Consider the following 12926-nt stretch of genomic DNA (forward strand, 5'->3'; position numbering starts at 1 on the left):
TATCCTAGCTATCAAATACTTATTAAAGAAAATAAATCATGCAATGACAAGTATTTAACACTAGATGACAGTATTGCAGTATGTGATTATACTGCACAAAATGCTGATGAACAACAGACCACAGGGAAGCCATGTCCAATTTTTATTCAATGTTTATTTCAAGTTTGAATAGTTTTTAATGGCACCAGTTACAAGGGACTATCGGAGAGAAACAATATTTTATACTGACTTGTACAGGAGGTTTTCTACAGAACAAACGTGGGTTTGGAATGGGTCGGACTGGATTTGGCACATGGATTTTTATATATACTTAATATATATTACGTAAATAAACAGCAACTTCCAAGCCCAAGGTAGAAAGATGCAGAGTACATAAGAAACCTGCAGACACTGATATGCATATACCATGTATTAACATGTATATGCATGGCTGTGGGAAGGTCTGTCTGTTTACTGGGGAACTGGCAAAGGGGCAGAAGCATTTCATAGTGTTGGTCTTGTGATGACTGATTTAATCAACCCCTCAAGTTAACTAGCACCTCTGACCTCTACATATGCTGTATATGAATTACTCTCACACCACTCCTGATGTATTCAAAGCTCATCTTGTATCCAGTCTACCATTTTATCGGGTTGTCCAGTTCCTTTCCATTACATAAGTATCATAAACCGTCCTTGGGAGGAAAAAAATTATGGTGTTACAGAGATGCAGTCTTTTGGATTCCTGTCCTGATTTAATGTAAATTTTTAAATGTGGTATATTGGGATTTGAGGATGGAGTTTTATATATAAATTATTGTTCTGATGATTACTGAAATGTAACAGCATCTCAATCACAACAACAGACAGTTGTCAGTGCCATGCCTTGCCTTCCTATGGACCATATGCTAATTTGTTGCCATATTCTGGCCACTGACCTGCTGTTTCTGATTTGTAAACAATGGCTGGCACACAGCTAGCTAATGCTATAGCCAAATCCCATAAGACAAAAAAATAACCAATGTAAACATGACATCAACACCTGCAATGTAAGTATAAAGACAGATTTGCACAAGCAACATACCTGTACAGACAAATTAAGACAAGTGCTATATTATAGCCAGAGGTTTTCTGCTGTCCGATATACAATTGAAACAATTTCAGAAACCAGGTAACATTGACACATCTTCACTGGAGGTCAAAGCTGTACAGCAAACAGTGTTTCCCTTGTAGCCTGTGAAATTAAAGGGTGAAGTAGTCCAAAGGATAGTTGGTGAGGAAGCTTTGTCTTTCTTTCTCCATTCCTTTATCTTTGCCTCTTTAGCAAAGTTGCAGAATTAGGATCCAGGCATGGGGAACAATCTATCAGTTCTATTGAAGCAGAAAGCGAACATCCAAACAAGTACAAATACATGGATTATAGAAAATGTTAGTACTGGATGTAAATGTAACTTTCTTCACATTATCATTGTAGATAGCATGCCAAACAAATTTGGTAAGTTGTTGGTTTTGTTGAAAAATCATGAAACATTGTCCAGAGCTTCATATACAAAGTTGTACTCATTTCTATTTGCTCTTACGGTTTCACTGATTATTGCTCATTGAATAACGCTGCCTTATTTGTTGCATGTTCAGATAGACGACTGCAGCTACATAATGCTGATAGATGTACAGTATGAAAAACACTCTAGACCGACCTTTGAAGATGGCCTGCTGACAACTGCCTGGCTGGACTTGGTGACCTTTCTATTACTGTATATGCCAGTAGAGAGGTAATAAATATGAAGTAAAAAATTAAATACATCTTCCAAATGAGAGCCTTTTTGTCAACGCTTCTCACTTAGGTCAGGGGAAATGGCATTTCGCTGTTCATCTGCTGATTAGACAAAATAAAAACAATCCATACTTGGGCATTTAACATTCTTAGTTTCCCATGCCATGCCTAGTTTCAACTATGTGGTTTTCCCTTGACCATTGTGCCATAAGTATGATTACCGCTCCCTCCGCTCCACCACAGATAACCAAGACTAGTAAAGGAGGAGAAGCTATGGGAGTGGACCCAGCCACAACACCAACGTGCATACTGTTCTGTGGTCAAAGCCAGGACTGACATGCTCTGGTTACATGGTAGTAAGGTAGCTCCGCTGGTGTCCCAGTGGGGCAGCTGTATTTGTGGGGTGGGGGGAGGGGGAGTTTTAGGTGTTAAATAGCAGGCCAAATCAGGCAACCCTGTAGAGTGACATGTCACCAAGTGCTCCTGGTATCCCTACCAGGACATTCCAGAACTGATCACCCTGATATCATAGAACTCATTTTCTTCTTTTCTTTTCACTTTATACATTTCTCTTTCAGTCCATTTCACCCTTTCGCTCTATTTCACTCTTACTTTTGCAGAAAAAGAAGAGATACTCTCCTGTCTCAACTTACATTAACATCATCTCGATTTCCCCACATGCAGACGCTCGCTTGCACCTGCACTCAGTACAGGAGGTATAGTCGCACAGTACAAAAACACATTTCACCCAGAATCCAGCAGTCATGCCACAATTATTGCTCCCTTGAGCCAAGAGGCATAGAAATCTTTACAGAGACCTTTCAATCTAAAGAAAAAGAAGAATGTGATATGGTCAAGTTTTGAATAGTGAAAATGCTAAAATGGAGTATTTTGTATTTGTCGTTACAGTAACTGAATCTCCAGACAAGTATTTTGAAGCTGTCATGATGTCTATAAAGGGTCCATACAGTGACAGCTGCTTTGTTGCTGGTGGAGTGAGAGGTGTGGTGGTCAGTGTATGTGGATCTGGATTGTTTTGTTTTGTTTTCTGCTTGTTCTTTCCTTTTTTCTTTTCTTTTTTTTCAGCCTGCCCGCCCCACCCCCTTCCATAATTCCATAAATGCTTTTGACCTCACTTGAAACACGGTGCTAAAAAAGGTATAATTTAATCTTCAATAACAAAATAACATTTCAGTTCTGTTAAAATATACATGGAAAACCTGTCAATATATATTAGGAAACAAACTAATTTGTACAAAAAGTACCTCATTACTCTTTATCTGATAATAATTGTAGTATGATACATAAAACTAGGAGCAAGTTTGATGTGACACAAAAAATAAATCATGAATTCTTCATACAAAGAAATAATCCAGTTTCATTAAATTCAAACTTAATTAAAAAAGTAAATCAAATTTAGTTTGATTTAATAACAGAATAACTGAACAAATGAACACATTCAAAACCACCGAAGTATTAAATCCATATGAGCATTGCACATCTACTGTAGTCTAGACTATTATCTATTGGTGCCAGTGAATTTTGATCATGGATGATCATGAGAACTTCTCTAACCATATCTGACACTATTGGGTCACATTACGCGATCATTGCTGATTTATTTAACTGTATCCTTTAGAAAACTTTAGAAAAGCTAATTTTCAACTTCACAGCTTCTACATTGTATACCCTTGTATTTATACTAAATCATAGTTGACATAATTGAAAAACAATCCACAAAATCCAAAATTGTCTTCAGTCGTCAACATTTTCTTCAAAAAGGCATTTGGTAATTCTGTGCTCACTGACAGGAATCTACCCTAAACTTTTGCGTTGCCGAAACGATCGTTCTGGATTTTACGATGTTCAAATCTGCTTTAGTTGACTTCCTAGTTAAATGCTGATGGGGAGAGAGAGTTCACCTCAACAGATAGACTGCCTATGTTCACATCTTCACATACCATTTACAACTTCATCATGCCCAACGTACCTGACTTCCTTCTTCATTTTAATGAACAACTTTCCTGATAGCCATTCATCACATTCCTTTGTTATGCAAATACATGTTCAAAAAATAAAGAAATAACAAATGAAGGCAACGTTCATTTGTTGCAACAAAACAACCCGTTCCTCAAAAGGAACTGCTTAAAATACTCCAGTTCTTTGATTTCAGTTTTATATTTTTTCATTTCTCTTATTTGAAAAAATAAAATACCTGAAATGACCTGAAAATAAAAAATAAAAATGTCTTCTGGCTTTGTAGAAAACAAATCAACAAAAAACGAAAAGGGGGTTGTAGGGGAGGGGGTCTGGGAGTTTAACTCAAAAAAGACAGGGAGGAGAAAAGCAGAGCTCCTGGACCATTGTTGTTACCAGGAGTGGTCCGAGGTGTCAGGCTGATGAGAGAAGCAGGGTTCATGGTTGGGACGCAGCTGCCCTCCATCACTCCGGAGTCCTAATCGTCTTGTCGAGAACCCCCCCGAATGGGGTTGTACGACTCTCACTCTTTAATGAGCAAACTGCCTGCCCAGCGGAGCTTGCAGGCAAACCACCGCCTGAGGGGACAAAAGTATTCGAAATGGAACTGCTCAAACTCGGGGGTCTGGCGGATGTCACGTAAAAATGCAACGTCAATGTCTGATTCGGTGAGGACGATGAGGAGGAGGAGCAAGACAAAGAGGAGTCCAATGGTGACGAGAAGCAGGCGGAGGACACTTAAGACAAACTTATTCACCTGTTCCACCTCACTGAGGGCCGATTCACCCCCCGTGGCGCTACACGCCGCTTTGCCGTCCATGTCGCCCGTGTTGGACGAGGGAGTGCCGGCCTCCGATTCCTTCTCCTCCTCGATGCTGCAAGGTGTGCCGTTGTTCTGGCGCGACACAGCCAGCTCCATGCTGTGCTCGGCGACGGGCGTAGGCAGGACGCTGTCGGAGGGGCTGTAGTTCTCGTCGGAGATGACCGCCTCGCCGCTATCTTGTCTTGCCATCTGGCTCCGCGAGCGTGGCATAAAGTCTCCATGAGACACGGAGCGCACCGGTGTTGAGTGGGCGCTATCACGCAGCGATTCCAGTCCTTGGTGGCGACCCCGGGATGGAGAGAGGTAAGAGGTGGGTGGGAGGAGAGAGGGAAGAGAGAATGATTACATACAGTACAGTACAGTGGTGGAAACAGTCCAACAGGTGCTTTGAAATGTGTCTTTGAGATGGGTTAAGCTGGTATATATAATATTAGTCGTATATTGTTTATAAGCTCTTCATACACTAAGACTCTGTTAGTCTGGTGTTATACTATACTGTACTAGGTCGCTTACATTGATTGATTAGCGTTTTTATTGACAAAAATGCATACACATGAACATATCGTCACTGTCGGGCAGAAACCCTTTTCAACTTAAAACATTATAATATATAAATCTATTGAACACCCTTTACGTCTGTGTGTGGGTTTTACAAATATTGAACCCAATGAAAAGTATTAAAAAGGCGCTTCTGACTAAAGCTCTTAACTCCATTGGATCCTCAAACAGTCGGACAAACCACCTAACTTAGGTGGTTTGTCCCCCCATTGATTAGAATGAGTAAGTCAGACGGAAAAAACCCTCTCCACGTTAATGGTCAAAAACTCCACATAAGCTGTATTTGGGTAAAGTGATGATAATATGAGGACACATTCAAGTATCTGACAATGTATAGTCACCATACCGACTTTGATGAGGCAGTATTGTGTTGTTCTAAAAACATGTATTTTTTTTTTCCATTTCCTTAAAAGTTTATATTTTGGACATAGCTGCTTTCTGCCCGACAGCAATGATATATTGGTACATAATTATCTGTCAAAAGGATAAAACAAAAAAGCTTGAGTTTATTTTCATTGTGGTCCTTTGAGTGTAAATGTGTGTGTAAATTGAGTGCCATGTGTTTGGTGACGGGGGTAGCAGAGACATAGGCTACAGAAAAACTAAATCGATAGAGAATGGTAGAGGCCACCTGGAAATTGGAAGGTCCTTGATTCGCCCACTGGGCCGGCCTAGTCTATGTGTCCCGCCTAGTCTATGTGTCAAAATGTTCCTGAGCAACACATATAACCCCTAACTGCTCCCCCGGGACTGTATAATTGTGTCCACTGCACCTAAAAGTTAAGATGGGTAATCCTAAAATAATTTCATGTATGTACAAATGTACAGTGACAAATACCCAACCACAAAAAAGGGGACTAAATTATTTTTTGTATTTGTGTGTCATTAGGTAAAGCAGCTACTGGTGTGGTTATTATTAACAGCAAAATATATTAGTACATTTGCTGGTCTGGTATTTACGGGTTCACAGCAGGAGGCCTGTATAGATGCATTACACCGTCTGTTGGTGTGGTGTGTTTACAGTAGAAATGTACAGTAGGTTCTATATCTCCTGCTATACATCCAGAAGAGTTCTGTTACTGGCAGCAGACATACAGACTCCGGCTTGAAAGCAGAAATGTGATCATGTTTTCCCCAAGGAAAGACAGGCGACAGGCAGATGTTGTCAATGTGCAGAATGCTAATGAGCTAATGTGGCGCTACGGTCATCTCTAATGGCATAGATCACAGTCACACCAACTCTTTTGGAAGAATGGCCTTCAAGCTTCCCATTCAAATCACCAGCTTCAACGGTAGTGCTACAGTAGCCTATTTGGGGAAGTTCACTTTTCACAGGATACTGCATGTACTGTAAGGTCACACTGCATGAAAACCCCCTGGAACACCAAGCCAACTTTGCCCAAAAAGCCATCCTTGAGCATCTGTGGCTGATAATCGGCCGCAGTTTTTGCGCTGTTCCATCACAACCTTTAATGGAATCGAGGTGACGCAAAGCAATCTGTGTTAGTTCTTGCAAAGGGATTTTATCAGTCGCCGCTACAGTAGTTGCCATTAGTTCTTGAAAGTCAGACTGGTGTGTCAGGGTCTTTAGGTGCGTGTTAGATGAGCACTTGTCAGTCAGAACTCAGGATAGCCACAAATGTAGCACCACAAACTTCCAAGAGTCTCACAGGGTGCAATAGACATGAATCAGCAGATCTATTCCTAATTTAATCTCTGTGCATGATGTACTGTCCAATGACTTTAGAAATGTAAAAATAGAGGTTAAAAATAGAGAAGGGGGGTCATAATGAATTGCACCACAAAATAAAATAGAATATCATCAAAAATCTGATATTCACTGCTTATGAATACTTAAAGTTACCAACAACTCCACATTGTCTTATTTTATTTTGGTATTGACATGCTCCTTGTGGGGTTAACAGTATTACAATATGTGAGAGCCACAGTACAGTACGGACGTCACTGTAGGTGAATCGTCCTTTAGCTTCTGCTGACTGTATCACATTCCTGAAATATTACACCTTCAATCCAAAGGAGGGGGATTAACATTTTGTTTTTGATGAGGAGGCAAATCGTAACACTTGACTCTTTAAAAACCCAGGGAAAGTAAGGTGGGGGATATTAGAGTGAACAATCTAAGCCAGTGCTGACCCAAATATTCTGTCAAATCAGATTCAAGACGAGGGTACATGTTTCAGTGTGTCTGTAGCCATGTAGTCAGTGTTTATCTCCGTAAATTCTTCCTATGCTATGCTGAGCAGAACGGACAAGTTTCATATTATATTAAGCATGCTCTATGAAGCCTTGGTGAGTTAAAATTACAGACTCCAAAGTCCAAAAAGTATGACATTTAACTATTTAACAAGAAGGCCATAAACCTTGTATGTCTAAAAATATGAAATCACTGATGTGACCTCTCCATTTTCAGAGCCAGATATAGCAGCTATAGAAATGCACCCCCAGTCTGAGTCAACAAGATACAGTGTTGACGTCGCAACAAAAGAGCCGGCACAAAAACTCCCCACCATTACCGCAGAATGAAGCATGCAGTTTACAGTAAAAGGTCGTATGGGGGATGGCGATCAATATAACATAATCAGAATGAGTGACACTGCCATGTAAAACAAAACACCCCTGACCCGGGCCTGGTGATTTAGTTTACCTGATGGTGTGCTGGGCTTAACGCATGGCACGGGAGTGCCAGGTGCAGGAGTGCATGGCGCAGGGGAGACGCTGGACAAAGAGTCCTCGGCCCCCGTCAGGGCAGGGTAGAGGGGCAGGACGCCCAGGGCCTTGCCCAGCATGCGGGGCCCCAGGCTGAGCACGCGGACCTTCACATCCCGGTAGCAGTGGTTGACCATGCGTAGGTGCACGTTCACCCGGGTGGTGATGCGGATCAGACACTTGACCATGGCTGCGGTTGGTCTCGGCTGCTTCTCCGCCCTCTAAAGCATGCAACGTGTTTATCCCGTCCTTATGGTCCCTGTCCCGGAGCCCCAGCCGTGGTCTGGCTCTGTGTGCGCTTTAGGCCGACTGGGAGTCTGGCTCAGTTACGGGTTTGCGAGGAGGCAAGTGAGAGGTCAAAACACCACTTTCTGCCGGCAGCGCTGGTACGGCCAGCATTGGCCCGGCTCGATGGAGCCCCACCCTGGTCAGTGACATACATGGAGAGGAAGACCTAAGACCTACGTAGGAAGGCTATTTTCAGATGGAGTATTAATACCCTTGTAAGACACCAAGTCAGCACACATTGGGTGTGGGCACTTCGCATACCTCTCCTGAACATACAGTAGCTGAACCCTTCTCCTCAAACTCACTCACACCACAGAGTGCATAATTCTGTTCGGCTAGGTCGTTGAACAGTTAAATACTGATGGAAGCCAGGGGCTCAGCTGTGGACAAGGACAGGTAGCAGCGGGCCAGCAGGGATAACGCTACAGTTCACCCAGAACCCTGCGGGTATATGTCAGCCTGCAAGGTTAGCCTCACAAAAACAGAGGCAGCCAGGCCACCTGTTCTGAGTGCTGAACCCAATGCCGGAAGCCAGCAGGTGGGCTTACCGACTGCCTTCATCTGTCCCCGTATTGTCATTTGTCTCCTCCGCCCATCCACATATACACAAATGCACTAAACACACACACACAAACACACACACACACACACACACACACACACACACATTCTGGGCCCTGGCTGGAGCTGAAATAGAGCAGGCTGACTGACGCACACACCTGCAACATGTCCCTCCAGCGCAGCAAGCTTGATTTGGGCCAAATGGCTCTCGTTACAGTTTGTGTGTGTGTGTGTGTGTGTGTGTGTGTGTGTGTGTGTGTGTGTGTGTGTGTGTGTGTGTGTGTGTGTGTGTGTGTGTGTGGACGTGCGTGTGTTATTTGAAGAAGGGGAAAATAATTCTCCCACATAGGACTAGTGATTCCCTAAATCACTTGAAACTCTAAATTTCACAGCAGATGAAGTTAATACTGTAGATAAACAGCAATACTGACACCCAGCAGGCATTGTTTTTTGTTTGGTTAACATCTTTTTGAAGTTTACCCATTAAAATCCTGTTTGCATATCTCCAAAGCATTAATATAGTGTTTTACAACTAAAATCTGAAATCTTCAGATTTCACTCACAGAATCCAGATTTGACTCAGGGCACGCAACTCGTCGAACACCAATCAGAGCCTCACTGCTCACTGCTCACTGCGCTCATTTGCATGCTTTAAGCAATGTGATAGTATGCAGGTACATTGAGTTATACAAAACAAGTGCTCCTCCATTCCTGATACCGTGTCAATGAGGAAGTGAATGAATGAGAAAGTTATGTTTTGTCACGATGCGTTTGGTGTTCTGTCCGGATGTTCTCTGTGGATGCTCATTGGATTACCCAAATTCTGGGGGATCCAATGTACAGTATAAATATTCATAGATATTGGAATACTAAATGAGGGCAAAGATAGCTATCTATATAGTCTGCTGAATAAGAAAAACACCCTCTGGTGCATTATTGCCTTGTACTGTATGCTGCTCTGGACTTAAACCTTATTTTATATACTGCTTTTGTCATGCTTTTATTGTGTGTACTGTTTTTGTCGTACTTTTATTGTGTGTTATGGAGCATCCCCCTACCCTAAGTTTTTCACAGTGCATGTACTTGCTCTTGAATGCTCTTGAATCTTGATAGAGCACAGATAAAGGTACTGTAAATGTAAATCTCCTTCAGGGATGTTTTGGGGGGAGACAAATACTTTGCATGTACCTTTATTTAACAGGGATGATTTTTCTGAGGATTTGACCCCCACCAGGGGACATGTGGACCACGGGCAGTAAAGTGACAGACTGCTGGGGGCTAACTTTCAGGCCTTACCCTCCATGATGGATATGTGGACGGCTCTACGGCGGGTTCGCGGTACACTGCTGAGGCGTGGACCATGGGTAATGGACGGACAACTTCTGCTGGGTACAAGACCAGCCCTGTGGAGACACACAAACCCACACATAGACAACAGAGAGAATATCAAAAATATATCAAAACCAATATTTAGAACCAATAACTGATTTTATAGCCGAATAATCGAGAAGCAAGTTTAAAAATGTACATACCCGTATTTTCCGCACTATAAGGCGCATCTGAGTATAAGGCGCACCTTCAATAAATGTATTATTTTCATATATAGGGCGCACCGCATTATAAGGCGCATCCGCACTATAAGGCGCACTGACGGTGCGGCTTATAGTGCGGAAACCAAGGGAACCAATATTGATACATATATAAGGCGCATCGGATTATAAGGCGCATCCGCACTATAAGGCGCCTTATAGTGCGGAAAATACGGTACATAACATATTGTTTTCTTATATATCAACAAATTGACACGAAACAATTCTAATAGATTTTTTATAATCGACTAAATGGATTAGTCTGATTAAGCACTTACCATTGCCTGCCAAGGACGTTTTAAAACGTCCTTTCAAATCCAACACTTGCCTGCCTATTTTTTTTCACACAGAACCAGGAGATAACGTGATCCCAATATTTACTGCTCCATTGACTTGCTTGATTGATTGATTGAATACTTTATTTAGAAAGACATGGTAAAAGTACATGGAAGTACAATTCACAATACAAGGTATTTGGGAAATCGCCTGTATCTCGGCTCCTGTGTTTTACTGTGTATTTTTGGCGAGACATGCTATTTTCAACGGCGTATAACAAGCGAACAAGATTATTTTTTTCGCAGAAGCACAGTGAAACCCTCCATGATTAGTAACGATCAGGGGATCGATAATACTGCTAAATATTCTGTGACTACTTGAAAAGCTAAGAAAATCGCAGCGGGTGCACACAGCCAGAAATAAGTCTGGCAGTGAAAGTGTTAAGCCCTGCACTACACTTTGATGTACAATGGTGTAGGAGCCAAATGGGGTTTCTATTTGTATTGTGCACTGGATTGGATTATTGATAGGCTTCAAGGCTTGATAGATGTAGGCACTTCATTGGCACCTTGATGGTGGGAGTGTCTCTGTGGGTGGCCTCCAGCCGCTACAAGTAATGGTCCTCACCTGCCCACCTTATGGCTGGTTTGACCGTGAGGGTAGGGTGAGCTGGGAGAGATATACTTTGTTGACTGCATTTCGTATTTTTTCTCAATGTTTAACTTATTTCTTTACACATATTTATTACATATTTATTGGAAACTTGTATTGTAATATTTGGTGACACTGAAGTAAAACATTTTAAACTTTAAGCTTTTGTTTGGACAGGATTCTTTTCAGTTTGCGCGCCACACAACTTTCCATCTCTCAGGCTTAGCCTACTGGCTGATCAATTTATTGGGGATTGCTATCAGCCACAACAAAGGTGTACAACAAATAGTGAAAATCTTTACATCATTTTCACAATTAAAAAAATATTCGTTCATTAATCGTAATTGAGGGTGTTACGGAGATGCCCCCTATACGGGCACCTCCTGAATATCAATATATGAAACGGCTATGCTCTAGGGTCGTCCTTACATGGCGAACGTATGTAGGATGCTTCCTACCGGCTATATAAGGTTGAGTGACGCTGGATAAACGAGATCAGAGATATTTCAGTTCAGTAGCTATTAAGTATAACTAACTAACAAAGAGTGAAGGCCTTACAAACCATTCACTCTACCACGTCTGATCCATTTACCGGCCTAATTACTAGGGCCCCCACGAGAGGTACCGTTCAAATCGACGGTGCTCAGGGCAACCTGCTACCAGCAATCCACATATACGAACTATCGCAGTTCACCCCAACAGAGGGAAAGGTCATATCGCCAAGCCCTAACAAAGAGTAATATCAAAACAGTGAGAATCAGTATCAATGAAGATGATGAGTCATACTTCTGTACAAGTCATAAAAGGCAACATTTTATGACTTAAAAATAAAAGGCACAATTATTTGAGTTTTAATAATAATCTGGGTACAGTTTTCCCTACAAAGTAATATCATATTCACAGTCAAGAGTTAAATTAATGTTATCGCTGTCTATCATTCTGATTCCAACTGTACCTGTGTATTTCTGGGGGTTCACGTCTGATTTTAGCACTCTGTTCCATCACCTCTTTCGCCACTCGTCCACTGTTATAAAACCACAAAGAGACACCTGGGATCAGTTAAGCAAGCACGCACGCACGCACGCACGCACGCACGCACGCACGCACGCACGCACGCACGCACGCACGCACGCACGCACGCACGCACGCACGCACGCACGCACGCACGCACAGTTTGACCGTAAACAGCAAATCAACAAACCTTTTACAACCTTTCACTTACTTTCTATCCAATCTCGATGTGCCAGCAGTGTGACAAGATTATGTTACTACGCTATGCTAATTTAAATAGTAATATTGTTTACACAGATGCTAAGTTTGATGTCTACCATCCTAGTACTTACTTTGTAGCATTTACGGTACTTATTTTCTTAGCACTCTACTACTCACCATTTTGTTGGTTTATGTCAGTCTACTCACATCTTGCACTTTGTAAGTTGGATACTCTGGATATGCATATGGCTACATTGTAAATCTTATGGTACGAAGTGTAGTCCTACTTTCAAACTTTGTGCCCTAACTTATGAATCGACTGAAGTTTATCTGCAGTATATGGGGGCACCCTCTCGTGGCGGACCGGTAGATTAATGAATGGGATAGCTCAATGTGACTTTTCAAAACATTGCTTACTCTGTGATCCTTCATACACAGGTGCATTTAACTTTGAGTGTCAAAATGGACCCAAATGGACCCGTATGGGAACACAGCAAGGTCCTGAGTGTTA

The 12926-nt window shown here is 42.0% G+C and overlaps 1 protein-coding gene across 2 annotated transcripts in view; it reads right to left on the minus strand.

Annotated features, from left to right (window-relative positions):
• Positions 1-187: 187 nt before the first annotated feature.
• The window catches only part of frmd5a (FERM domain containing 5a), a 79777-nt gene continuing 67038 nt past the window's right edge, over positions 188-12926 (minus strand). For both annotated transcript variants that reach the window (XM_080437978.1, XM_080437977.1), the window contains 3 exons: positions 12159-12227; positions 9984-10090; positions 188-4828 (listed from right to left, as the gene is read on the minus strand). In XM_080437978.1, the coding sequence (XP_080294104.1) occupies positions 4254-4828; positions 9984-10090; positions 12159-12227 (751 nt within the window). In that variant the 3' untranslated portion in view covers positions 188-4253. The remainder of the gene's footprint in view (positions 4829-9983; positions 10091-12158; positions 12228-12926) is intronic.

Source organism: Gymnoscopelus braueri (genome assembly GCF_963280865.1).
Source record: "Gymnoscopelus braueri genome assembly, chromosome: 9".
Classification (NCBI taxonomy): domain Eukaryota; kingdom Metazoa; phylum Chordata; class Actinopteri; order Myctophiformes; family Myctophidae; genus Gymnoscopelus; species Gymnoscopelus braueri.